Source organism: Oncorhynchus masou, chromosome 11, assembly GCF_036934945.1.
Source record: "Oncorhynchus masou masou isolate Uvic2021 chromosome 11, UVic_Omas_1.1, whole genome shotgun sequence".
Lineage (NCBI taxonomy): Eukaryota > Metazoa > Chordata > Actinopteri > Salmoniformes > Salmonidae > Oncorhynchus > Oncorhynchus masou.
The window spans coordinates 48,268,856-48,292,518 of record NC_088222.1 but is presented as its reverse complement, the minus strand read 5'-3'; the positions used below and the strand labels follow the sequence as shown (position 1 = coordinate 48,292,518).

At 41.7% G+C, this 23,663-nt stretch overlaps 2 protein-coding genes across 2 annotated transcripts; both read left to right on the top strand.

The window, feature by feature from the left end:
* Positions 1–755: 755 nt before the first annotated feature.
* Positions 756–11,063, top strand: LOC135548775 (grpE protein homolog 2, mitochondrial-like). Its single transcript, XM_064978678.1, has 4 exons — positions 756–1,019; positions 7,979–8,138; positions 8,288–8,369; positions 8,692–11,063. Exons 1-4 carry the CDS (start codon positions 937–939, stop codon positions 9,015–9,017), a joined length of 651 nt encoding a protein of 216 aa, XP_064834750.1. The 5' UTR covers positions 756–936; the 3' UTR covers positions 9,018–11,063.
* A 7,855-nt stretch (positions 11,064–18,918) lies between these two features.
* Positions 18,919–22,743, top strand: LOC135548774 (H/ACA ribonucleoprotein complex subunit 2-like protein). Its single transcript, XM_064978677.1, has 4 exons — positions 18,919–19,218; positions 19,475–19,544; positions 19,646–19,751; positions 21,811–22,743. Exons 1-4 carry the CDS (start codon positions 19,038–19,040, stop codon positions 21,934–21,936), a joined length of 483 nt encoding a protein of 160 aa, XP_064834749.1. The 5' UTR covers positions 18,919–19,037; the 3' UTR covers positions 21,937–22,743.
* The last annotated feature ends 920 nt before the right edge of the window (positions 22,744–23,663 follow it).

The window sequence follows — 23,663 nt, the reverse complement described above, 5'->3', positions numbered from 1 at the left end:
TAGTATAGAAGTGCTTACTTACAAGCCCTTAAACAACAGTGCAGTTCAAGAAGACTTGGTAAGTGTGGCAAAGTTCTCGAAAACTGAGGTCAGGATAAAGATGAGTCTGTGATGGTAGGAGTGAAGTTTTTGGAAAAAGTGGACCCTTGCCTTTTGGCTGATTCATTTGAGATTTCAGCACGGATGAAAACAGAGTTGGGTGCTGTGGAATCAGTGAGGGTAACCAGAGGTTGTCTTGTATGTGTTTCTGCTGGTCAGAAGGAGCAGGCGCTCCATGTTAAACGAATGGGGACAAGAGATGTGAATTGTTTTGCTCTCAAGAAAAGGGCGCCATTGAAAGGAGTGATTACTTTGGTAGAGGTGAATGTGAAAGCTGTCCAACTGAAGGGGAAGATTCCCCATGTTTGTGATGCTCGTCGTTTGGTGCGACGCAGACAAGGTGGCGTGGCACTTATCGTAAGAGTAGGGGTGCTAATTATAATCTCACCCATTAATTTCTTTTGACTGGTCATTTTTGACCGGGAACACCACAGGTGTACAAAAGTTAAATTAAACACCCCAAATCATCAATTTGTGAGTGTAGTGTTAGTGTAGTGTGAGTGTAGTGTTAGATGGTAGGGTATTTGTTGTATTTGATTTTTTTGTTGATAAGCAAAGTATAAAGGAGTTATACTCCAGTCTAGTAGGTGGCGGTAATGCAACATTTATTGGATGCCAACCACCGTTAAACCTCATCGAAGAAGAACCCACTCCAGCAAACGAACCCAGCTTTGCCCATCGCTTGTCTGTCTGGAAAGCCTCCGCAAATGAAAATTGTGGTGGTGGGAAACGACCCCGCCCACAGCCGACGGTGTGCCCCTGCAAGTGGTTTCTCTCCACAGGTCTGGCTTTGTTCTGCTGTAATTGAATGTAACTAGCTAACAGAGTCTGAATAATATGGCCGTGTGCTGTCTTTTCTTGGTTCGGAAAAGTCTCAACTGCGCCGGCAGATTACAACTATTTTTGTCGAATGATCACAGGTGAGGTTTGTCAACATATCCCTCGAGCTATTGAAAAAAAATACAGTGTAAAGTAAAGACACAACTTTCAACGCTGCGGTAACAAAAGCTAGCTAGCGAGCTAACGTTGCTTTTAGCAAAATTAGTTCATTTAATAGTGTTAACGGTTAGCTCACTTTTGACAGTTTTAGATTAAGTCAGTGTTCGCTAGCTAGCTCAGTTATGCTTCATAACGAGTTAACTAGTTATTTGTAGGGAAGTCGAAGGAATGGGCTGCTGCCATAAAATAGCGTTCCATCCCAATTGGCAACAGATTTTCATGCGACTATTCTAAAATCTGCATAAAAACAATGTGCATTTTCCCACCAGAAATGTTTCCATCATATTGACTAGTCTTTGCGTGATGATTTCAACATACATTTTGGGGTTAAATTACCATGTACCGAATAACAAATAGAAGTTAAATGGGTTTCTATCGCATTTAACTCTACTGGCGATTTTGTCACAAAGAAAATGTGCGTTATATATAGTAAATGTGCCCGCTAATGTTGGCATATGCACTCTAGCCAACATCTTGCATATACAGTGCGGATGTAGGGTATAGCCTACATGATGAGATTAGTATGGACAAAAGAGCGAAATTATTTTTATTTGTCAAACAGCAGCCAAGCATCGATTGTCTTGTCACCAGAATAAAACCCTCGATATTTATGAAAAGGGACATCAAGCCCATCATCTTGCACGTTCACCACCCTGTGCAGTTCATCATAATTTATTTGATCTGTAGTATAATAAACTGCATACTTTACCGAGTCGTAGTGGGAGGACCACACATGTCATCGCATGACTCTAAGTTTACTTCGATATGATTGTTATTATATCAATATGTGCGCATAAAAGCGTTTCCACCGCCATTTCTCGCATCATTTGGAAAGTTACAAATCTGTAGTTCCACCAGGCCTGTGATTACGTTGTTTATCCTACATATACTTTACTCTAAAAGGTTGGATGGAAACCTGGCTACTGACATTGGAACCAGGATCTGCACATTCAATATGGGAGTTATTTCTAAACTAGATCTCGCAGTTAATTTGTGCATTTAAAAAATCTTTAGCTAAATGGTTAAACTAGTGAGAAATGTGATTATAGAATTGAAAAAATCTTGAGTTTGCTTCATTTACTATCATCTTAAATTAAGATATAGCAAAATAATTGAATATGTAATTAATTTATATTACGCTCTTTTCCATGATGTGGACAGTATGTTATTACATGACATAAACACGTTTTGACCACATACAATTGGGGGGAATTACCTTTCTTTATACCTCAGTGGGAATTACAGATCCCTTTTGACCAAAAATTGGGAATGTTAGTATAAAGCTTTTTGCTCAACAAGATCATTTGCTTAAAACGGATCAATATTTTTTGTTTTCTACTGTTGATTTTGTCATATGTGCTGGGGGTCGCAGGACTTACAACTCAGCTGTCATTTTCTTTATCAAATGGCACAAAACGTTCAGGGGGTTTTTGTCTATGAAAGTTGCTGGCCATGCACACCAAGACACAGATTTGACAGACAAACTATCAGTTAAATAGCAGGCAATTCAAATGTATTTATATAGCCCTTCGTACATCAGCTGATATCTCAATGTGCTGTACAGAAACCCAGCCTAAAACCCCAAACAGCAAGCAATGCAGGTGTAGAAGCACGGTGGCTAGGAAAAACTTCCTAGAAAGGCCAAAACCTAGGAAGAAACCAAGAGAGGAACCAGGCTATGTGGGGTGGCCAGTCCTCTTCTGGCTGTGCCGGGTGGAGATTATAACAGAATATGGCCAAGATGTTCAAATGTTCATAAATGACCAGCATGGTCGAATAATAATAATAATAATAAGGCAGAACAGTTGAAACTGGAGCAGCAGCACGGCCAGGTGGACTGGGGACATCAAGGAGTCATCATGTCAGGTAGTCCTGGGGCATGGTCCTAGGGCTCAGGTCCTCCGAGAGAGAGAAAGAAAGAGAGAAGGAGAGAATTAGAGAACGCACACTTAGATTCACACAGGACACCGAATAGGACAGGAGAAGTACTCCAGATATAACAAACTGACCCTAGCCCCCCAACACATAAACTACTGCAGCATAAATACTGGAGGCTGAGACAGGAGGGGTCAGGAGACACTGTGGCCCCATCCGAGGACACCCCGGACAGGGCCAAACAGGAAGGATATAACCCCACCCACTTTGCCAAAGCACAGCCCTCACACCACTAGAGGGATATCTTCAACCACCAACTTACCAGCCAACTATTGTCACAGATTATGTTTACATACACACTAATAATTCAATATTAAACTGAATATGGCAGTTATGGAAGTAGTCTTGTAAACACCATACTCTGCTTATCTTGTTTGGTTTAAGGTAATGTAATTCGGCGTTGCAGCGGCAAATTTGATCTGCACACGTGCAGCACCGGTAGCACAAGTCTCCCTCTTATGTGTGAGTGAAGTGAGTTTGGAAAAACTGAAAGTATGCATCTTAGAAATAGTTTTCACATACAAATAAAAAATTATTCACAAAAATAACATGGTCAATGTGGTAGAAAGTTTGTTTTGATTGGCGATTTATCAAAATCTCATCGGCTAGACTGATTTCAGAGGTGTCCATGTAAACAGGATTATTAGAGAAATCGTTATTCTTGCAAAGGATTTAAATGTTTTAAACAAATTATTAAATTAATCTGACTATTCACAATAATCTCATTATTGTATGCATGTAACTGTGCTCACTGTTGATATCCTATGGCAGGTCTCGCCAGCAGATCTGACCAGCTTGCTTACAGCCTGCACTAGGGTCAGACAGCATATTATATTAACCTCTAGCTAGTGACCTCCCATCCCGCATGGGAGCGTAATCATCGCCTAACACTAATTAGCATAACGCAACGGACATAAGTATTCCTAGAAAATCTTCCTATTCATGAAAATCACAAGTGAAATATATTGGAACACAGCTGAGCCTTTTGTTAATCACCTTGTCATCTCAGATTTTCACAATATGCTTTACAGCCAAAGCTAGACAAGCATTTGTGTAAGTTTATCGATAGCCTAGCATAGCATTATGCCTTGCTAGCAGCAGGCAACCTTGTCACGAAAATCAGAAAAGCAATCCAATTAAATCGTTTACCTTTGAGACTCCCAGGTAGATAGCCAAAGATTATTTTTGTAGGCGAAATAGCTCTGTCTGTTCTTCACGTTTGGCTGAGAAATCGCCCGGAAATTGCAGTCACGAAAACGGCGAAAAATATTCCAAATTAGCTCCATAATATCGACAGAAACATGGCAAACGTAGTTTATAATCAATCCTCAAGGTGTTTTTCAAATATCTATTCGATAATATATCCGTTGGGACAATTTGTTTTTCAGTAGGACCGATTGGAGTAATGGCTACCTCTGTATTTTACGAGAGAGTCACCCCTGATGGCTCCCATGGTGACTCTCGCGTAAAATGTAGCCGCCTACGGCTATTCTTTAACATACATGCGTAAAACTACGTCACAATGCTGTAGACACCTTGGGGAATACGTAGAAAGCGTAAGCTGGTTGATAGCATTTTCACAGCTCAATAGGGACTCATTGGAACGCAGTGCTTTCAAAAATCCAATCCGGAAATGCCCCAGGTTTTCTCAGGCTTTCGCCTGCAACATCAGTTCTGTTATACTCACAGACAATATCTTTACAGTTTTGGAAACATTAGAGTGTTTTCTATCCTAAGCTGTCAATTATATGCATATTCTAGCATCTTGTCCTGACAAAATATCCCGTTTAAAACGGGGGTTTTTTCACCAAAAATGAAAATACTGCCCCTAGAGTCGCAACAGGTTTTAAGACATTGTGGAGCCGGTGCGAGATATGGCTTGAAAACATACCTCAATCCATGGATGAGAAATGTGTTGTACTCCGAATTGCCCTTTATCTCAACTGTTACACAGAGAAGATTAAACGACTGCTAGTTTTTAAGTCAGCAGTCCTTCAATCTTCTGTGTAACAGTTGGGATAGTGGAACAATTTGGAGTGCAATGTGTTTCTCATTCCTGGATTGAGGTACGTTTTCCAGAGCCAAATGTTACCAGTATTGATGCTGATGTCTAGCAGCTTTGGGTTGACTCTCTCAGGCAGGATGAAAACGACTACACCGACCATGATCCTTTGCTATTTATGGCCACTTTTTTTATGTGCCATTCAGCAAAATGGTATGCTTCAAATTCATACTTCTGGCTTCATGTGCCATTGGGAGTTTTCCATAGGAATAAGTGGACCAGAGCTAATGTTAGCTAGCTAGCTAACAAGCTTCTGGGTGCAGAGCAGCACTAGAATTAAAAACACTTCTTACCTTTTTTTAAGTTAATAAATGCAATGTGAAACGTAAAAACTATAGTATCCTCAATTAACTTTTTCAATGCTAGTTATTTCTCCTCTAATTAAAAATCTCTGTCCCTAATTTCGGAATCATGCTTCGGAGGGGTGGATAACCTACACACACACAGGCAAAGATTTCCCCAAAAACTTGCATAAACACAGTGAATATAATGTAGGCCTACCTGTTTGTGTAACTTGGAGTAAACCGCCAACCAGGATAACAAGTCCCCTGCCTGTACTTCACATAGAAATTACTTCATGTCACAATTTTTTCACCCAACACTTTCCCTGGTTGCCACTACTCTTGCACTCTAAATATGTAATCTGTCTCATCACAATTTTAAGTCACGCCCCCAAAAAATGTTGAGGTAGGGTGGCGTTTTATCCCAAGTTACTCTACAATTGACCAGTGTTACATTTTGCCCCACTCTCCTCTATACACTCACTGTGAATTGCCAAGAGGTAATGTGCTTAGCCATGCTGCTAAAAAGTATTTGTTTTAAAATGGTGCTGTTAGCGCATATTAAGAAATTTAAAAAAAAAAGTAGGGATGGAAAGCTGGGATCCCCCTCTTCAAATCAAATTGTATTTGTCACATGTGCCAAATACGGCAGGTGTAGACTGTACCGTGAAATGCTTACTTACAAGCCCGTAACTAACAATGCAGTTTAAGAAAAATATTTACTAAATAAACAAAAGTAAAAAATTTAAAGAGCAACAATAAAATAACAATAACGAGGCTGATACTGATTCAATGTGTGTGGGGGGGGGGGGGGTACAGGTTAGTCGAGGCAATTAAGGTAATATGTAGATAGGGGTAAAGTGACTGCATAGATAATAAACAGTGAGTAGCAGCAGTGTAAAAAAAACACAAATAGTCTGGGTAGCCATTTGATTAGGTGTATAAGCTGTAGGCCTGTCTAGGACTAGCGGAGCCCCTCACCAACAATAAATTGCAGGCCGCCAAATTCAATCAACAGTTGTCCTGGCACCACAGTTGTCCTGGCACCACATCCCTATAGCCTGTCTCATCGTTGTCGGTAATCACTGTTCTACCACTGTTGTGTCGTCGGTAAACTTAATTATGGTGTTGGAGTCGTGCTTGGCCACGCAGTCATGGGTGAACCGGGAGAACGGGAGGGGACTGAGCACGCACCCCTCAGGGGCCCCCGTGTTGAGGATCAGCGTGGCAGAATTTGTTGCCTACCCTTATCACTTGGGGGCGGCCCGTCAGGAAGTCCAGGATCCAGTTGCCCGAGGGAGGCATTTAGTCCCTAGGTCCTTAGCTTATTGATGCGGTTTAGGTGCGCTAGAGTGTTTATCGCTGAGCTGTAGTCGATGAACAGCATTCTCACGTAGGTGTTCCTTTTGTCCAGGTGGGAAAGGGTAGTGTTGAGTACAATAGAGATTACGTTATCTGTGGATCTACTCCAGGCTTTGCTACATATCATCTACAAAAATCCCAATAGTTAAAAAAGCGTTTTTGACAACATACTGAAAAAAGGTAACGGAACAATACTCAGAGAAGTTAATCTAAAAATGGATCTAAACATTGCAAAGTTTTGGCAAAGACAGTGATATACACACTGTTCCCCATCATCTCCACGTCTTGGGTATTTATCCCTTGCTCCACTGGTGTAGTGGAGGGTATATGCTGCCGTATACCCACTTTTCTGCATATACTCACTTCTTAATCCCCACTGATGTGTATCAAAGCAGTGTAGTGCTGGCGTATGCCATATCAATTATGTAGTACAATAGAGAAATTATGCACAAAGTAGCCTACACAATCGCAAAGCACGTGAAATATATCAACATGCGTGCCACACACATGGCTAGTTTCAGTGGAATATCAGGCGGCATTGGCAGCAAGAGCGCTCAGTTTTCAACTGGTTGTTGCATGGAGCAGCTCACAGAATTGAACGACGACCGGCCGTGACTGGGAGTCCCATAGGGCACAATTGGCCCAGCATCGTCCGGGTTATGGGAGAGTTTGGCCAGAGGGGCTTTACTTGGTTTATCGCGCTCTAGAGACTCCTTGTGGCGGGCCGGGTGGCTGCAGGCTGACCTCGGTCGTAGATTGTACGGTGTTTCCTCCAACACATTGAGGCTGGCTTCCGGGTTAAGCGGGCTGGTGTTAAGAAGCGCGGTTTGGCGGTTCATGTTTCGGAGGACGCATGACTCGACCTGCGCCTCCCGAGCCCGTTGGGGAGTTGCAACGATGAGACAAGTTTGTAATTAGGATAAAAGGGGGATAAAATACTAAAAATATTACAAAAAAATTGGTCCAAAGTATTGGTTAAATCTTCGAGACGCGCAATTCAGTCATGTGCTGTTTGAATTAATTTCTAAAGCCTTTCCCAAAAAAAACAACTAAATGTTGACTGCAAAGTAGGGCCTTCTTGGCAGAAGAATTTCATGATGATTTGTATTTATCAGGAGGGCATTTATTTTCCAAACTCTGCCATTACTTGTAGGCCTACATTGTAGCCTACACTACAGAAACACCGCTAGCCAAATGGTCTCTTGCTAGGTGCACAATTGAATAGTGTTTTGCTTTCCAGGGCTTTGATTGGCCTGTACAGCACAGCGGCAAAGCATTGGGGAACAGGTGATAATTGCAATGGTGATGACACCACAGATGACTCCAGCCATGTGATGACCAATGTGAAACTGCTGGAGATGAGGGCCAGCAAGCTGGAGGAGCAGGTCAGGGAGCTCACGGTAAGAGCCTTGATGGCGGTGAGAGTAAGGAGGAAGATTCTTTGTCTTGACTGGTGCTACCTACAGCCGGCATAGATTTGTTTAGATTTTCCCCTGGAAATACAAAGAATTTAATCACGTATGATGTACTATACTGTATTGTATTTCAGGAAAGATACAAAAGGGCCATGGCTGACTCTGACAATGTTCGAAAAAGAACTCAGAAGTTTGTCCAAGACGCCAAGCTTTTTGGTGAGATGTTTGTTCTCCTACCCTGACATCATACCTAGTATGGTCCCTCTACTTCAGTGGTATTCATTTTCGCCTGAATTTCTGGGGACCCCAATTTTTTCCCACCAGAATTTCTGGCGATTCCTCCCCAAATCTAATGACATTTTTTACATAAAAAAATATCCTTCAATTCATAAAATGAAAATAAACGACATTTACTACAAAATACATTTTCTCAGTCAAATTGTTTTTCCAATGATCGTTCTCAACTTTTGTATATTGTTCCCCCCGCTGCTCTACTTTGTGCAGTTCTAATTCCTCTCCCTTACCACCACTCAAACAGGGATCCAGAGTTTCTGCCGTGAACTGGTTGAGGTGGCTGACCTGCTAGAGAAGACTACAGACAACCTGCAGGAAGAGGAGGGCCAGAGGCTGGCTCAGGTCCAGGACAGGCTGCAGGGGATCTTCACAAAGCACGGCCTGAATAAGATGAGCCCTGTTGGGGATAAATACGACCCTTACCAGCATGAGATAGTGTGCCACACTCCTGCTGAGGGAGGGGAGCCCAGCACCGTTACTGTAGTGAAACAGGATGGGTACAAGCTCCACGGACGCACCATTCGTCATGCCCAAGTGGGCATTGCTGTGATGAGGCAGGAGCAGGACTAGGGCTTGTGCTAGTCTCTGCCCTCGCTGTAGTACTCTGCTGTCTGCACCTTACAGTTCTAGCTTTGCAGCAATCCTTTGTTTTTGAATGATTTTACTGTTTTAGTGAGTTGTTCCAATTTGGTTAAGTTCTCATTATGTACAGTCATGCAAATAACAACTTTATTAACCCTTTTCTATATTCTACAATCTGAAAATAATGGGCTTGTTCACATTCTTCTATAATATAATCATTTTTAGATTGTGCCTAATCATGTGAATGTGTTAGTGTTTTCCATAAGTACAGGTCGTTGGCTAAATAGCCGATAAGACTCATTGTAAGCCGGCTACTTCATAAACTAACTAGGCTTTTAATTTAGAAGTTTCAATTCGCTAGTCAGAAAAGTCTGTATAGCCTTCTCCCACTTGAATGAATGACATGCAACTTCTAGTGATGTATTGATAGGACAGGTACCTGTCAGTCAAAAAGTGAGCAATGACAGGGAAACTGATGGTTTGTCCCTCTGCTGTCTGTCCCAGCTCTCAATACCTATTATTTTTTGTATACTGTGGTTGGCTGCAGTCTAATCTTTTCACGGAGGAGGGAGAGCATGATGCTTATTTTTCATCTCCTGTGAGTGAATTAACACGTCCCATATAAAGTGGTAAAAATGAGTTGAAATCCACTTATTGTTTTATGGCACATTCATTTTTCTTTTTTGCGTGTTTCATAGGCCAATACAGCCACGGAGTGAGGCGCGTAGGCTGTTTACTGTGCTTTGATTGACGACCGAACTGCAAGTGTTTTACTAGTTTATAAAAGGTGTCGAACTGACGGAATAAAGTCACTCTCCTATATCCCTTCACTATTCCTAAATAATACAGCGTATCGGGTCAAAGAAACAAAATATCTTGTTTTCTATTTTTCCTAGGATTCGTAGCCCATGACAAGACTTGCCAGTGTAGGGTCTTTTTGAACGGATCTGTTTGGTGAACGGAAACAAATCGCTGCCTTTCTTTTGATCCTATCAGTATCGACACATGCTCCAACGACACATTTGGCAAATGTTCTTTCTGCGTGGTGTTTTGGGAAACGTTACATCTTTGGTTATTGTGGGAAAGATGCATAGTTAAAACACATGTAAGCCTTTTGTTCCTTTGGGAAACCGAGCCCTGGGAGGGAAAGTCATTAAACTATAACGTAATTTAGCTGTGTATATTGGATTGAATCAGGACATTAGAATGTACCAGAGGCCGCCAAAATAGAGCTTGTTTTGTAAAAAAAAAAAAATCTCAGGGGGCATGCCCACCTTAACCTCTCAGGCCCGGATCTCCCTGGCTGGCTGCTTTTTCTATTTGGCTGGCTACTCCATGTACTTATGGAAAACACTGGCGTTAGCTATTTTACTAACATGTAAAGGTACTTGAGGATATTGTTATACTGCATATTTGCATAAGACCTGGTTGAGGATAACCTTTTTGTTTACTAATGTGAATGGAAGATAGGTTTCCTTTAAGGACCCCTTTATAATACTGTGAACATCTCTGGTTTCAGGTCCACATACATTTCTCCCACATTATTATGTGGACTGTGTACATTTCTAGAGGTCACATTAATCACACTGCACTTCGGAATTTTGTTTTTTCTGTATGTGAGCAAGTAAGAACTAAGTTCTTGACGTTTGAGAGAATCTGTGATATTAGAGGATGGGATGGTTACGTAGAATGTGCTGTTACCTGTAATTGTCCCTTATGATGAATGTGGCACCTTTTACATTGAAAATGTTGTGATTTATGTATTTATATAGACAAATGTTTAACATTACCCACAGAGTATTGTGTATGATGCAGCTACGAAATAGGTTCAGTTAAAGCCACTTTTAAGAAGGATCTTTGAGCCTTTTAAAACATATAGATAGTATGGATAACATTTTCTATCAAGTAATTTTGCCTTTAAATGAAACACCACACGTGTGGTTGAGAAGTTATGGTGTTCTCTAACAAACTATTTTGCTTTCAGACTACCACAGTACATCACATTATTGCCTTAATAAATGTATTGGAAAAATTGTTTGTCACTTGAGTTTAATAATTTGAAATTTGGAGGTGGGTTCTGCAAGGTGATCTGTTTTTAGATTTGGAAAAGGGAAGTTTGAAGCTAGCCCTAAAGTTGGAAGAAGAGAACACCAGGAACATGACATTTCTTGCTGGCCGAAAAGGGTAGAAAGATTGAGTTTTTCTGAAGGCCCGGTGGTAGTGAAGATCGGTAGTCCTACTCCACAGCCTGAGTATCAAACATTATTTGTGAAGTGGACTTTGTCATTAACCATGTTTCGATCCACAGTTTTTATGCAAGTGAAGTCATACCGTATATATATTTTTTAAATGACAGCTGTGATGGAAACAGTTTTGGTACAATTTTTATAAAGGCTGACCGATAGTGTTTGTTTGACATGGTGGGATCTTTGTCAAATTAATTATGTGAGAAATGACGGTGGAAACACCTTTGTGTGCAAATATTTATATAATAACCGTCATATCGAAGTAAACTTGGAGTGACATAATATGGTGTGTGGTACTATTAGGCTGATGATTACATAAGTTATGAACTTCACAGGGTAGTTAAAGTGCACAGTGATGAGTTTAATGTACCTTTCCAATAAATATTGAGGGTCTTATTCAGGTGGCATGATAATCAATGCTTGACTGCCATTTGAGAAATATAAATTATTTTGCTGTTTGCAGGAGGGCATGGGACGAAAGAGTGTAGTTTCAACTGTAATTACCAATTGGATACCACGGAATTGGGAGACATCTGGGGATGTCTAAACATAGACCTCCTGACATTTGTGGCATTCATTGCCACAGTTAATAACTACAGTACAAGTGACGAAGAAATCAAAGAAACTGGACATATTTGTGGCTCCAGCAAAAACATTTCTGGGCCTGCAGCGGAAAACTTTAGGTTGCAATCGTAACCCTGGTTCTCTGATAGTATGAGGTATTTCACTTATGGCATACGCCCCTAGCGTATTCGTCAGAAGCCTTTATTACACTACGCCAGCCATAGTTGGCTGGACGTCGAGACGTGTGCATTGGGGAAGGGTGTCCCTCCTACCCTATAAAAGGTCAGATGCAGTGTGTGAGTCATTCAAAAATAAGCAACACCTCTTCTTCGCTCAAGGAGGGTGGTCTGGTGGAATGCCTCACTCGTACTATCAGAGAACCGGGGTTACGGTCTTAACCTAAAGTTATTTTTCAAGTATTCGTTTTGGTATTTCCCTCATGGGATATACTGTCTCCTGTATTGCCAGACAAGCTTATCCTGATGACCGACTGCCCTGTGCGATATATCACACAAATGGGCATTTCCCCTCAGAAGATCCTACACATAAAACAATATGTGCCAGGGTCGGTGCAGTGACATCGAGTCTATAAAAATTTGCAAATGTATGAGGTGAAGCCCAACTCACTCTTGATCAAATATCTTGGATAGATATATTCTTAAATAAAGCCCAGGACGTAGCCATTCTAGTAGAATGAGCCTGTAGCCAGCAGGAGTCAGAAGACCTTTACTCTCTCACGAGTGAGCGCTTTACCTGTGTAAGGTTTCGCAGAGGAAACAAACAGCTGATCACATTTTGTGAACCCTTTAGTCCTGTCCATGTAGATGCGTGCTTACTGGGAACAACATATGCAACCGTTGATGTTCCAGTTCTAGTAATAGCGCTGTCTTAAATGAAAGCATCTTCAGATCCACCTGATCCAGGGTCTCAAAAGGCTGTTGGCATAGAGCATCCAAAACAACTGACAAGTCCTGTGACGGGGCAAGCTTTTTGGATAATGAACGCAAACGACATGCAACCTTCATAAAACGGGCGACAAGAGGGGTGTTGCCCCCCTGTCGTGCTCCCAAATCCCACATGACAAGCCAAAATAGCTGCCAGATAAACCTTAATAGTAGAAAAAGGCTCTCCTTTGTCTAATAATGCCTGTAGAAATTACAGAATTACCGGGACAGAGCACTGGAATTGCTCTGTGATTTAGTGCACCATTTCTCAAATGCGCCATTTACAATCTTAAAGGGACCTGGTGGAGGAGGCTCTAGCACTCTGAATAGTCGAAATGGCATTTTGGGGAAGCCCGGCAGTGTTCAAATTGAACCGTTCACGGGCCAGGCCCAGAGTGCCAACCGTTCTGGTGAGGATGAAAAATCTCCCTGCACAGTAGGTCCCGACGCAGAGGGAGGGGCCACAGTTGACTGCAAATTAGTTGCGTGATCTCTTGTCAATGTGGTGCTATTAGTATGAGAGATAGACCCTTCTCCCGCACCCTGGATAGGGTGGGAGAAATCAGGGACAGTGTGGGGAATGCATACAGGAGGACTCATAACCACTCGTGCACCAACGTGTCCACTCCCATCGGTGCATCCCGATCCCTCAGGGAAAAGAACACGGGAGACTGTGTATACTCCCTTGATGCATAAAGATCACTGCTGGAATGCCGAAGTTCAAACCTGACTGGCTCCCTCTGGGTGGAGCTTCCACTCCCCATATAGGGGGTTCCCCCTGGAGAGTAAATCTGCCCCCAGATTTAGTACTCCTAGTACACGACCCTCCAGAAATAGGAAAAATGATTTTAATGCCAGGGACACAGCAAGGAGTTCCAGGCAGTTTATGGCCATAGAACGGAGATGAGGTCCCCACACTTTGTTGACCATTCTTCCTCGTGGGTCGCACCCTAACCCTAAAGAGACGCGTCCCTCATGACTACTTTTCCGGATAAAACAGTGCCCATCTGAGCACCCTGTGACAGAAACGTCTGGTTTCTCCAGGAGTGCAGTACTACTGTGTAATCTATGGCGACATGTACACCGTGATGTTTGTGACGTAATGGGCTCAAACCTAGAGAAGTTACCCAGCATTGAAACCCAGTCATATTCAGGCGTCCTAATTGGATGACTACCAAAGCCGCTGCCAATCAAACCTTAGCAGCCTCAGGCATGTATTGAAAGAGACCAGGTTCCCTCTGCAAAATAGTGCTAAGCAATTCTTTCACTGAAAGGCAAGCTTTGAATGATACCGAATCTAGGGTTAAGCCTAGGAAAGAGATTGTCTGCTTGGGAATCAGAAAGCTCTTTACTGTGTTTATTCTGAAACCTCAAAATGTCAGGTGTTCCAAGAGCCGCTAACTGTGTTCTAAGACATCTTGTCTCGATTGAGCGCGCAGCAGCCAACCTTCTATGTATGTCATCAGCTGAATGCCCCTTTCTCTGAGTGGGGCTATGGCTGCCTCGGTTCTCTTCGTAAAAACCAGTGGTGACAATGAGAGCCCGGCAGACTTGTTTACGTGTTGCTGTGCGTTTTGTTGCCAACCTTACTTTGCTACCTGACAACTTTATGGTTTTTACTTTTGAATTACCGTTTATATTTTTGGTTTTTCCCTCACTCAACTTTTTTTTCATTCAACTTTTTCACTCCGGACACTTTATCTAAACGTGGTTCGTCAGGACCTCCAACAGCCGAAGCTAAGTAGGAACATTAACATGATGCCTTCTAATTGCAGTCGCTGTACTCATAATATACAGGAGAACGATCGCCTTATGGCGAGTATAGCTGTGCTACAAGCCCAGCTTCAGACACAATCGTTAGGCAAGGGTAATTTCAGTGTAGGAAAGGATGAAACAGCGTTTGTGCCACCAGAAAGTACAGATAGTAACGTTAGTATAAATCCACTCGCACGGTCCCCGCAGCTGGACAACTTTCTCACGGTTTCTGGAAGGAAATGCTGTAGGAATGCTCAACCGGTGTCACTCATTCAGCCGACAGAAACTTTCAACCGGTTTTCCCCATTAAGCCACAAGTCGGAGTCTGAGGCCGAGCCTTCTCTCTCTCTACTCCTCCCGTTACGGGGTCTGAGATGTCGAAGCTTCCCACCATTAGCTCTGACAAATTGAAAACCCTAGTCATTGGCGACTCCATTACCCGCAGTATTAGACTTAAAATGAATCATCCAGCGATCATACACTGTTTACCAGGGGGCAGGGCTACCGACGTTAAGGCTTATATGAAGATGGTGCTGGCTAAAGCTAAAACTGCCTAGTGTAGAGAGTATAGAGATATTGTTATCCACGTCGGCACCAACGATGTTAGGATGAAACAGTCAGAGGTCACCAAGGGCAACATAGCTTCAGCGTGTAAATCAGCTAGAAAGATGTGTCGGCATCGAGTAATTGTCTCTGGCCCCCTCCCAGTTAGGGGGAGTGATGAGCTCTACAGCAGAGTCTCACAACTCAATCGCTGGTTGAAAAATGTTTTCGGCCCCTCCCAAAAGATAGAATTTGTAGATAATTGGCCCTCTTTCTGGGACTCACCCATAAACAGGACCAAGCCTGACCTGCTGAGGAGTGACGGACTCCATCCTAGCTGGAGGGGTGCTCTCATCTTATCTACCAACATAGACAGGGCTCTAACTCCTCTAGCTCCACAATGAAATAGGGTGCAGGCCAGGCAGCAGGCTGTTAGCCAGCCTGCCAGCTTAGTGGAGTCTGCCACTAGCACAGTCAGTGTAGTCAGCTCAGCTTTCCCCATTGAGACCGTGTCTGTGCCTCGACCTGGGTTAGGCAAAACTAAACATGGAGGTGTTCGCCTTAGCAATCTCACTAAGATAAAGACCTCCTCCATTCCTGTCATTATTGAAAGAGATCGTGATACCTCACATCTCAAAGCAGGGCTAATTAATGTTAGATCCCTTACTTCAAAGTCAATGAACTAGTCAATGAACTAATCACTGATCATAATCTTGATGTGATTGGCCTGATTGAAACATGGCTTAAGCATTATGAATTTACTGTGTTAAATGAGGCCTCACCTCCTGGTTACACTAGTGACCATATCCCCCGTGCATCCCGCAAAAATTACGTTTTCGTCTTTTCAGCTTCTAGTCATGAAATCTATGCAGCCTACTCAATCACTTTTTTATAGCTACTGTTTACAGGCCTCCTGGGCCATATACAGCGTTCCTCATTGAGTTCCCTGAATTCCTATCGGACCTTGTAGTCATAGCAGATAATATTTTCATTTTTGGTGACTTTAATATTCACATGGAAAAGTCCACAGACCCACTCCAAAAGGCTTTCGGAGCCATCGACTCAGTGGGTATTGTCCAACATGTCTCTGGACCTACTCACTGTCACAGTCATACTCTGGACCTAGTTTTGTCCCATGGAATAAATGTTTTGGATCTTAATATTTTTCCTCATAATCCTGGACTATCTTTTTATTACGTTTGCAATTGCAATAAATAATCTGCTCAGACCCCAACCAAGGAGCATCAAACGTCGTGCTATAAATTCACAGGCAACACAAAGATTTCTTAATGCCCTTCCAGACTCCCTCTGTCTGCCCAAGGACATCAGAGGACAAAAATCCGTTAACCACCTAACTGAGGAACTCAATTTAACCTTGCGCAATACCCTAGATGCAGTTGCACCCCAAAAAACTAAACACATTTCTTGTAAGAAACTAGCTCCCTGGTATACAGAAAATACCCGAGCTCTGAAGCAAGCTTCCAGAAAATTGGAACGGAAATGGCGCCACACCAAACTGGAAGTCTTCCGACTAGCTTGGAAAGACAGTACCGTGCAGTATCGAAGAGCCCTTACTGCTGCTCGATCATCCTATTTTTCCAACTTAATTAAGGAAAATAAGAACAATTCGAAATTTCTTTTTGATACTTTCGCAAAGCTAACTAAAAAGCAGCATTCCCCAAGAGAGGATGGCTTTCACTTCAGCAGTAATAAATTCATGAACTTCTTTGAGGAAAAGATCATGATTATTAGAAAGCAAATTACGGACTCCTCTTTAAATCTGCGTATTCCTTCAAAGCTCAGTTGTCTTGAGTCTGCACAAATCTGCCAGGACCTAGGATCAAGAGAGACACTCAAGTGTTTTAGTACTATATCTCTTGATACAATGATGAAAATAATCATGGCCTCTAAACCTTCAAGCTGCATACTGGACCCTATTCCAACTAATATTCTGAAAGAGCTGCTTCCTGTGCTTGGCCCTCCTATGTTGAACATAATAAATGTCTCTATCCACCGGATGTGTACCAAACTCACTAAAAGTGGCAGTAATAAAGTCTTTCTTGAAAAAGCCAAACCATGACCCAGAAAATATTAAAAAACTATCGGCCTATATCGAATCTTCCATTCCTCTCAAATTTTTTAGAGAAGGCTGTTGCGTAGCAACTCACTGCCTTCCTGACGACAAACAATGTATACGAAATGCTTCAGTCTGGTTTTAGACACCATCATAGCACTGAGACTGCACTTGTGAAGGTGGTAAATAACCTTTTAATGGCATCAAACCGAGGCTTTGCATCTGTCCTCGTGCTCCTAGACCTTAGTGCTGCTTTTGATACGATCGGTCACCACATTCTTTTGGGGAGATTGGAAACCCAAATTGGTCTACATGGACAAGTTCTGGCCTGGTTTAGATCTTATCTGTCGGAAAGATATCAGTTTGTCTCTGTGAATGGTTTGTCCTCTGCCAAATCAACTGTAAATTTTGGTGTTCCTCAAGGTTCCGTTTTAGGACCACTATTGTTTTCACTATATATTTTACCTCTTGGGGATGTCATTCGAAAACATAATGTTAACTTTCACTGCTATGCGGATGACACACAGCTGTACATTTCAATGAAACATGGTGAAGCCCCAAAATTGCCCTCGCTAGAAGCCTGTGTTTCAGACATAAGGAAGTGGATGGCTGCAAACTTTCTACTACAAACTTTCGGACAAAACAGATGCTTGTTCTAGGTCCCGAGAAACAAAGAGATATTCTGTTGAATCTGACAATTAATCTTAATGGTTGTACAGTTGTCTCAAATAAAACTGTGAAGGACCTTGGCGTTACTTTGGACCTTGATCTCACTTTTGACGAACATATCAAGACTGTTTCAAGGACAGCTTTTTCCATCTACGTAACATTGCAAAAATCAGAAACTTTCTGCCCAAAAACGATGCAGAAAAATGAATCCATGCTTTTGTAACTTCTCGGTTAGACTACTGCAATGCTCTACTTTCCGGCTACCCGGATAAAGCACTAAATAAACTTCAGTTAGTGCTAAATACAGCTGCTAGAATCCTGACTAGAACCCCCAAAACAATCCTAGCCACAGTGCTTCAACACCTGCATTGCATGTAAAACGTCTCGTCGAAGTAAAACCCACAAAAGCGAGCTAGTGTGGTGGCAAGCTTCCTAACGAATAGTCACTGTTTGGATACAGCTAACTTGGTTGTGGATGTGTTCCAGCTGTACCCCTTGCCACCCTCAAATAATTTTCCTCTAACTAAGGCGAAGGAAAATGAACATGTCCATCTCCACACAGTTCTGAGAATAGCCCACAGCGAGCGAGTTGTAAACTCACGCCTTTGGACAGTTTAGCTACTTCTGGAAAATGCAGTTGTGTTGAGGTAAGCTTTCTGATGAAAAGCGAGAAGACGTGTTTGAATGACTCAAGAGACGCTGCATCAAACCTTTTATGGGGTAGGAGGGACACCCTTCCACACGTCTCGACGTCCAGACAATTATGGCTGGCGTAGTGTAATAAAGGCATCTGACTAATACGCTAAAAACATATCCTATAAGTGAAACACCGAAACAAATACTTGAAAGAGAACAAGAGAACCGACATGGGGTACTGGCATTGGAAGATATCCCACCATCCCCTGGCTTTTTTGTTTTTAACTAAATAAATAGGATGTTTTTTATTGTTGTTGGTCGTCTGAATATATTTTTCCCCACCTAGACAATGTTCCCGTTTTGTGGGATCTTTTTGTTTTCCTCTCGCACAGTAAGTGGCGGCAATACAACTTTTGGGGTGTAGTCCGCCCCCCAAAAATACATGCGTGTCGGAAACACGTCGCAACTACCGGAAACCTTTTTAGGCAGCACGTGTGTAGCATTTTTTTTCCCTTGCAAAGCACGCTGCAAACAGCAAGCAAACGTTTTGTTTAATATTATTTGTTTAATCGAAAACATGACAAAGGCAAAGAAGGAAAAGGCCATCAAGGAGGATGCTGGAGCGACGGAGACCGGAGGGACGGAGAACGGAGTGACAGAGAAATCGTATCAAGAGTTGATCGCAAACATTAACCCAATCGCGAATCCACTGGCCACCAAGAAGCTAAGCAAGAAACTTTACAAATGTGTAAAAAAGGGTAATTTAACTTCATGTGGCTTCATGTACCTACTGCCAAATACATGCTAAGATATTACATGGATTTGCTAGCGATATACAGTCAGGAAAGTTAACTAGCTAAGTGGTGTAGCTTGGTAAATAGTGAAAGTTATCTAGCATGCTACGTTAGCACGTGTCCTAGCGAGCGATTCGGTAACAAATGTTTGTTGCCACACACTGTCAACCAACAAGACTAGCAGGTTTCTTATTTCCAACGCTCTTCTGTCCATTTTCAGCATCCAAGCTCAAACAAATTCGCAGAGGAGTGAAAGAAGTCCAGAAGTTCATCAACAAAGGAGAAACTGGGTAAGTTTTGTTCTCAGTGTGCTAATGTTCGCTGCGTGGTGCAATATCCCCTGTTCAGGTGTATCAGGCAGATAACCAGATAATTCAAACTTCTTTTGCAGCATTGTGGTGTTGGCTGGGGATACTCTTCCAATCGATGTTTACTGCCATCTACCAGTCATGTGTGAGGACAGGAGTTTGCCATATGCCTACATTCCCTCAAAAGTGGTGAGTAACCATTTTACCTATACATCTTGGAGGAAAATGTAAGCCATATGCAGGTAATTGCCGAAATAAAGGAAACACCAGCATAGTGTCTTAATAGGGTGTTGGGACACCACAAGCTGTCAGAACCGCATCGATGCATCTTTAGATTCTGCAAGTGTCTAGAACTATTGGAGATGCAACGCCATTATTTGGTGTTTACTTGATGGTGGTGGAAAACACTGTCTCAGGTGCTGATCCAGAATCTCCCGTAAGTATTAGCTTGAAAATCGGCCCTGACGATTAAATTCAATTTTCATAACAATCGGTAATCAGCATTTTTGGATGCTGATTATGGCCCTTGCGTTGCATTCCACGAGGAGGCTGCGTGGCAGGCTTCACCACCTGTTACGCGAGTGCAGCATGGAGCCAAGGTAAGTTGCAAGCTAGCATTAAACTTCTTATAAAAATCAATCAATCTTAACATAATCACTAGTTAACTACACATTGTTGATGATATTACTAGGTTAACTAGCTTGTCCTGCATTGCAAATAATCAATGCGGTGCCTGTTAATTTATAATCGAATGACAGCCTACTTCGTTTTAACAAAAGCGCATTTGCGAAAAAAGCACAATCGGTGCACGAATGTACCTAACCATAAACATCAATGCCTTAAAATCAATACACAGAAGTATATATTATTTTGAACCTGCATATTTATTTAAAGTTGTGTCACAATTGTTGTGTTCATTGCACGCAGTTAGGGTATATGCAACAGTTTGGGCTGTCTGGCTCGTTGCGAACTAATTTGCCAGAATTTTAAATAATTTTAACATTGAGGGTTGTGTAATGGAATAGCAATATTTAGACTTAAGTTTGCAACCCGTTTGATAAAATACGGAATGGTTCCATATTTCACTGAAAGAATACGCATTTTATTTTCAAAATGATTGTTTCCGGATTTGACCACATTAATGACCAAAGGCTCGTGTTTACTATATTATAATTATGTGATTTGATATTTGATTTGAGTGGTGGTAGGCAGCAGCAGGCTCGTAAGCATTCATTCAGACTTTACCGTGTTTGCCAGCAGCTGTTAGCTCTTAGCAATGCTTAGCTCTTAGCAATGCTTAGCTCTTAGCAATGCTTAGCTCTTAGCAATGCTTAGCTCTTGGCAATGCTTAGCTCTTGGCAATGCTTAGCTCTTGGCAATGCTTAGCGCTTGGCAATGCTTGACTCACAGCGCTGTTTATGACTTCAAGCCTATCAACTCCTGAGATTAGGCTGGCAATAAAGTGCCTATAAGAACATCCAATAGTCAAAGGTATATGAAATACAAATGGTATATAGAGAAATAGCCGATGCGTCATGATTGCTATAATAACTACAACCTAAAACTTCTTAACTGGGAATATTGAACCATCAGCTTTCATGTGTTCTGAGCAAGGAAGCCAAACGTTAGCTTTTTTTACATGGCACATATTGCACTTTTACTTCTCCAACACTGTGTTTTTGCATTATTTAAACCAATTGAGCATGTTTCATTATTTACTTGAGACTAAATAGATTTTATTTATGTATTATATTAAGTTAAAAATGTGTTCATTGTTCATTCAGTTTTGTTGTAATTGTCGTCATTACAAATATCTTTATTTTTGTCCTCCAATAATTGGTATCGGCGTTAAAATCATAATCGGTCGACCTCTACTTTAAACCCCCTATGCTCCTTTGAGACCACTGTTTCAAGGTCGGATCTCTTCTAGCCATGGTTGCCAAAACAATGGACACCTGGGCATTTTTATACATGACCTTAAGTATTATGTGGATGTTAATTGCTTCATTAACTTAGGAACCACACCTGTGTGGACGCACCTGCTTTCTAAATACTTTGTATCCCTCGTTTACTCAAGTGTTTCCTTGAAATTGACAGATACCTATAGCTTACTATGAATTGCTTACGTGTTAGTTTTCCAGCAGTAAATCACATACCGTCCCATTTGTTCAGGGGTTTCATGTCTAATACGACTAAACATATGGTGATGTGAATGATTGCCTTCTCACCCTGTTATTTGTCTCCTCAGGACCTTGGTTCGTCTGCTGGCTCAAAGCGGCCCACCTGCGTCATCATGATCAAATCTCATGAGGACTATAAGAAGGCCTATGATGAGTGTTTCGATGAGGTTTCTGCCCTGCCTAAACCCCTCTGAACCATGTCACTGGCTAGTGGACTCAGATGGACAGGCAAACCCCTATGGTATCTGAGAATGTCTGGCTGTAGGCAGAATTAACGAGGGAGTGAAATGGACTTTCATACATGAGCCAAGCTACAGGGTGTTGTAGTATATCTCGCTGTGTATGTTGAACCAGGAATATCATACACTAGCAGTGATCCCCATAAAATGTCAACAGGGCATAAGGTAGATGACACCCCCATTCTTTTGGTGTTAAGTATATGCAGTCTTAACTGTAGCTGGACATAACTTTACTTTCCTCATTCTGTGGGAGCCATGCATTGTCTACGGCCAAGTACATTTGGAAAATCTAGTGTGCAACTGATTTAAATGTCGTCGCTACTATGGCTTGCATTGTTTTAAAACATACATTTGACATTTAAATATGAAAAGAAGTCTGCACCGACTAATTCTACAATACTATATTGTGACCAGCCTCTTTGTATTTGAATGATCAGGATTAGGTTACAGATAATATGCTGAGATTATCTCATGTGTACTTTTTGTTCGCTTGAACAGACTTGAATTGAGTGACCACATGGGACTACAGGATGCCTGCTCAGTTAAACATGAAATCATTTCTTGCAATCCCATTCTCATTGCAGTTGTAAACTACTGTCATATCTCCTACTTTGACATTTGGTAGGTAAAGTTTGATTAATTTTTGTCTAGTTTTTTACAGGCATATAGACATTTCCCCTTCCCTAAAGGTTATTTAGATTTTTTTTTTGAGGAAGGTAAATTATGTGATTTGATGCAATAAATACTTGTTTCTTTTGTAAATCTCGATGCAAAGTGCATTTTGAGGGGGAATACGTTTGCATCATGAATCCAATGATGGTGACTGAGAAAATTAATGACAAATGTTTGACAAAAGCCTAAGTGGGCATTTGAGTTTGCCATTATTGAAAGACCAGTGTGGTGGAAACATTAAGTTAGTAGGGCATGTTTGTTTGGTAGCAGGGAACAGCAGACAATCAAATTTTCAGATGTTTTTTTGTCTTGACATCTTAGGCTAGTATTTCTAAACAAAATGCCCTAATCTGTAAACATACAGCTCAATAATGTAATATTTTTGCATCTATCACCCTTGCTATTGGAGCAAGTTGTGGGCAAAATTATCCTATGATACTGAGTGGTACCATACTCCCATCACTGTCAAGGATGCTATTACAACAACCACAAGGTGGCAGTCATGTTTCGATGTAGACATTCCTTTAGGTGTCAGCTTAGTCGGGTTTCACCTGCTGTTATTCGGTCTTAGTTTAAAACCCATTAATTCATTACTTTACATTTAAAGTATGGCTTTCATAATGTAATGGTGCTTGGGATCTGAGCTTTAAAAAATGTCAAAGTTATGTCCACTTTCCCTCTCACAGTATAAACCATTGTGTGAACTGAATGGGGTGAATCGGGGTAGCACTGCTCTGTATTTGGTAAGGAAATATTGCATGTGTGGGCTGTTAAATGATCATTGTGTACCCCTCTGCTCAGTCCCCACCAGGCCAAGCTTTATGTTGCGTGTTTTCTCTTTTGACAGTTTAATTATTTTCCACAAATCGTGTATAAAAGCAGCGAGATATTTCAGTCCATCGGGGCACCACATCAAGGAAGGAACTTGAGCTGAAGATATCTACTACTTTCCAAATGTATTTCTTTGACATGGAATGACAAGGATGGAGATAATCCTTTCCATTTTGGAT